Source organism: Tupaia chinensis, unplaced genomic scaffold (genome assembly GCF_000334495.1).
Source record: "Tupaia chinensis unplaced genomic scaffold, TupChi_1.0 Scaffold000132_1, whole genome shotgun sequence".
NCBI lineage: Eukaryota > Metazoa > Chordata > Mammalia > Scandentia > Tupaiidae > Tupaia > Tupaia belangeri.
This window is the reverse complement of record NW_006159601.1, coordinates 745,165-749,954: the sequence shown is the minus strand read 5'-3', so window position 1 is coordinate 749,954 and position 4,790 is coordinate 745,165. Positions and strand designations below refer to the sequence as shown.

At 60.2% G+C, this 4,790-nt stretch overlaps 1 protein-coding gene across 1 annotated transcript in view; it reads right to left on the bottom strand.

Annotated features, from left to right (window-relative positions):
- The window catches only part of SMOC2 (SPARC related modular calcium binding 2), a gene marked incomplete at its 5' end in the record, with an annotated part of 150,027 nt that overhangs the window by 76,456 nt on the left and 68,781 nt on the right, over window positions 1-4,790 (bottom strand). The window contains one exon of the mRNA XM_027770418.1: window positions 1,821-1,868. Coding sequence (XP_027626219.1) covers window positions 1,821-1,868 — 48 coding nt within the window. The remainder of the gene's footprint in view (window positions 1-1,820; window positions 1,869-4,790) is intronic.

Genomic DNA, 4,790 nt, shown 5'->3' with positions numbered 1-4,790 from the left:
CAGGCTGCTCTGGTCAGCTCTGACCCGCCACTTTCCTGGAGTCTGACAATTAAAGTGCAGTCTCTCACACAGCTTCTTAGAAAAACAGATATTTTAAAAATTGTTAACAGCGAACCATCTCCTGAAAATGTTTGCTAAGTAATGACAACAGTGTGGCATCATTTATCTGAAATACTCAGATCTGAAGTAGCAAGGATGACAAATGTCTGACAATCTTCTGCCAGGAAAATAAGACACACTGGGGAACGTGTGAAAACATGCCTGACGTCGTGCAAGTCCCAGAGTAGCACAGGTAGGGCCTGAGAGTGACAGCAGTCACACACACCATCACGGCTGTTTCTCAGAGGCCAGCCGGGTCCCCACTCTGCCACAACGTCCCCACTCCCTGCCTGGCTGACCACAGTGAGGGAGGCGGGTGTGGTCCAGGCATCGGACAGCCCACCCCGTGGGCAAGGCCTGCCCCAGGCGGCCCGAGCGCGGCCAGGAGCGAGCCAGGGAAACCACGGCTCTGTGCCCCCACGCCCCCCATTGGCGCTCGGCTGTCACCCGGGGCTCTGAGCCGTGGCGGGCGCCGCTGCCGTCAGACGCACAAGCGCAGATGGGCACACGGGACACTTGCCCGACACAGGCATGTCTTCGCCCTGAGACGCGTGTCTGGGGACCAGGGTCTCAGTGGAAGGGGCGCATGCTCCCCTTGGGTGTGCCCAGTCCCCCAGGGACCTGTTTCCCGGTGGACTGGGAGCGTCCACCCTCCCTTTCCCAGGGTGCTCCACCACCTCCTTTCCTGCAGAGAGTGGCAACGCGTCCACCCTCACCCCACCAGCTGGGTCAGCCTGCTCTAGTGCTCACGCAGCGAGAACCTCCTTTCCTGCAGAGAGTGGCAACGCGTCCACCCTCACCCCACCAGCTGGGTCAGCCTGCTCTAGTGCTCACGCAGCGCCACCTCCTGCCTCGACGCAGACCAGTGGCCCATACGGCCGTGCTCTCCAGCCTAGCACAGCTACAGAGCGCATGCCCTGCCCTGCCCTCGGCTGCCCATGGCCCATCTGATCCTCTTCCACAAGTCTCTGCCCTCCTTGCCCCTCGCAGATGCACGCCAGACAGCCGGAACGTGCTCACGCCCCTTGGAGACCTCACTCTAGGAAGAGCTGTCTTCAGGACAGGGACAGAGCCGGCCATGTGTCACCGTGTGCTTAAGACACCGGGCGAGCACCTCGGTCCATGTGCGTGTCCTCGGTGGCAGCTCACGGCTACAGTCTGCACTGGGAAGCAAGGCAGCGCCACCTTCGAATAAACAGGAACTGCATTTGAAGGTGGCTGCAGACTCCCCAGGAGGACGGGAGACGAAGGCAGACCACGTGTCCCCACGGCTGAGAGTGACAGCTCAGGGGAGGGCAAGGAGGGCGAGGCCCTGCTGGGAGGACGGGCAGGCAGCAACAGCCCTGGAAGGATGGGCTGGTTGGCACCAGGCCGGGAGGAACTGGTTGCTATGGATGAAAAAGTGTCCCTCTGTCTTCTGAGACATCACAGCTGGCCTCACGGGGGCGGAAGCCCTAACTCGGAGCTCTCCACAGGCACCCGCTGGTTCTCCGGGAGGCCCACCCAGCTAAGCCTCAGGAGCCCTGGCGTCGGCCGGGGCCTCAGAGCCTGCGCCCCACACCTGGCAAGGGCAGCGGCAGCAGCTTGGCGGGGGTGCTTGTCGAGTGAGCGAGCGCAAGGCGGGGACGCCGCTTTGCCTCTCGTTGCCCTCCTGGGATGGGCTCGCGGCTCCCTAGACAAGTGATCGAAGGCGTAGCCGGCGTTTACTCTAAGACCCTTACCTGTCTTTCCCGCGCCTTCTCGTTGGGGTAGCTTTTCATGAGCCGAACCTAAGAGGAAAACAAGGAATGAGACTACTGTTGACGATCAGTCAGTCATCAAGAATTCAGGTGAACGTTTTATTGTGTTTAGAGCAATTCACAGAGCTCCGCCCTCCTAGTAAGCCTGCACGAGCTCTTAGTTCCCGGGGGCCCGCACCACCGTCCTGGACCCTGGAAAGGACAGCCCACGGTGGCCAGGCACGTCTTCGCCTGAGCGCGTCACGTGGCCCTCAGAACACGCGTCTCTGTGGTGAGGCACCGGCTGATTAGGGCAAAAAGGAAACGTTTCTTAAAATGAAAGCTCAGGCAGCCGAGGAAAATGAAAAGCCCTGGCTTCAGCTCAATTCAAGTTACAGGGAAGAAAATGAAGGAGCACCTTTTCACAGATGAGCCCGGGAACCGACGAGGCAGCTCGTGAGCGGGGAGCCTGTGGCACAGTTTTGTCACACTTACATGACACCGGGGTATTTCTTTCCCATCGATCTCAACTGCTGTAGCTACCAACTACTTCTCCCCTCATTATTATACCTACTCAAAGGAATTTTAAAAAGGTCCGAATTAAAGTTACCCCGAGTCTGAGTATTCAGAGGTAATGGAGTTGCCAGAGCCCCACGGAGTCGCACGCTGAGAGCCGCTCGGAGCTGCAGAGGCCTTGCTGCCTATTTAATTTGAGGTTGGCATTGAGAGCAGATCCACGTTGACATCAAAGGTGTAAACTTGACATTTTTAAAAATTTCTTTATTATTATTTTTTATTTTGACCAGAGAGAGAGGGAGGGAGGAAGGGAAAGTGAGAAAGCAAGCCGTGAAGTCCAGGACTTGAACTGCAGTTGGCCCTGCAGGAATCCAGCGCCTTACCCACCACGCCACCCGCCAGCCCCATTGCTGAGAAGGTGCACCGTGTTTCTTGAGCAGGTTGCAGCAGACGGTGCCGGCCACCCATGAACCCCAGACTGGCCAGGAGAGCAGGCGTCCTCTGATCAGCTCAGCTCCACGGGCACCTAGCCACCGTTCCAACCCACCCCCGTGAGTGGGCAATCCCACCTGCAGGGGGCGGAATGGGGCTTTCACCGAAATGTCCCCTAGGCCCCCGCCCCAGCCTGCCCGGCCCAAGAGGGCAGAGTCCCAGGACCCCGGCCTGGGAACCCTGAGTGGTCCAGTGGTCCATCGGGAGCATGACAGTGGGTCTGAGAAGCAGGGCCCTGGTAGTCCATCGCACCTTGCAGAGTCTCAGCGTGGAGCAGGTCATTGTGTCCTATGGGGCTCGCGGTGGGGACGTGGCGTGTCTCATGCGTGCACATCCGAACAGGGTCTCCCGGCGGTTCAAGCCCGCCTGCCACACAAGACCGGCCTCGCTGTGTGGCCTGAAGCCTTCAGAACGCTGCCTCCCATGCCATCGCTACAAACCCAGATTTCTTAGAGCTTACGCTTCTCAGTCGTCCGTTTATTCTGTCACGTGTTCCTGCGATGACTCAGACGTGTTTCCCACTTCTGGCTGGGCACGTCAGCCCTCAGTACTGGGGAGCAGAAGCTGCGGGCTGTGACGTGGGGGAGACGGGAGCACCCGGGGCGAATCAGGCTGCCCCCGGAGACAGCGTCTCAGCCGAGTGAGGCCATTCCTGCCCACCGAAGGGCAGTCCTGTGCGAACTGCAGGTTCAAAGCTGGCTCTGGCACCGAGGCGTCCAGTCGAGGCCACATTCTACCCACAGGTACCTGCATCCCCGGATCATTCCAGCCCACTCTTCGTACACGGGAATAACTTTCAAACAGAACAAGTGTCCACTGAAAGTTGCTCCAGATTCAGATACGGCGTGCCGGGAACTTGGAGGGGCCCCTGACAGCGCTCTTCTTGGTCGTCTTCCAACAGCCCCGGGACAAAAGTCGTCCAGCTTTCCTGCCGTGCCTCGATGGGGCCAGGCCTCAGGGACCCGGAGACAGCCTGGGTCCCTGTCCAGATGGCACACCGGGCTGTGGAAACCAGAACCCCGCCCGGCAGGCACTTCTCATCCCGGCTGCGGGAAGGTGGCTGACTTGTGCGGGCCGCCAGGACCCAGCACGCAGGCTCAGATGGGCCTCCGATCGGAGCCCTGGCACCATGTCTGCGGCACACACGGCTGTGCTGGGTGGCCATGCGCAGACTCACACCCGGGGGCCGTTCAAGACAGGGAGACATGGCCCAGTGCCACTCCGAGGAGCTCTCCACGGTCCACACGCGGATTTCTCCCACTTGTGAGACCTTGCCATTCAAATGCTGCCCTGAAAGGGCATCTTTTCAGCAATTAGAGGGAGCAGTTCCGGAGGGGCCACAGATCCCACGTCGGGAGCAATTAGAGGAAGCAGTTCCGGAGGGGCCACAGATCTCACGTCGGGAGCAATTAGAGGAAGCAGTTCCGGACGGGCCACAGATCCCATGTCAGGGAACGCCTCCAGGCTGGGGAGGAGCTGTGAGCTACAAGCCGAGCTCTTCGCTCTGAGTGCTCGGCTCCGATCGCCCGCCCAGCTTGGATCATGCGCTGCAGGCAACAGCTTGCCTCTCCAGGCCAGGCGTGGTCAGCCAGGGGAGTGGACAGTCGGGGACAGCTCCTCTCAGCAGTCCAGCTACACCTTAACACCAAAGGAGAGGAAGGTGGCATGTGGACAGTGGGGCAGGAGCAGGGCACGGGTGGGAGAGCCCTCCCCGCCTGGGCAACCCAGCCCTTCCGGGCCCACAGGTCCCCACATTTGCAGCACCGGAGGGCTTTGTTTCGGGGTGAAAAGAGAGAAGGGATAAAGGGAAAGGACCAGTGAGGGCCGCACCCTTCTCCTCCCGAGAACCTGGGCTGCTCCCCACCTCCAGCTGCATCTCCCTGCAGTCCGCTCAGCACTGTGGGGGCAGCAGTGATGGCCATGCTGCCACCGAGACACAGCTAAGGGGCCCACGCACACCAATAG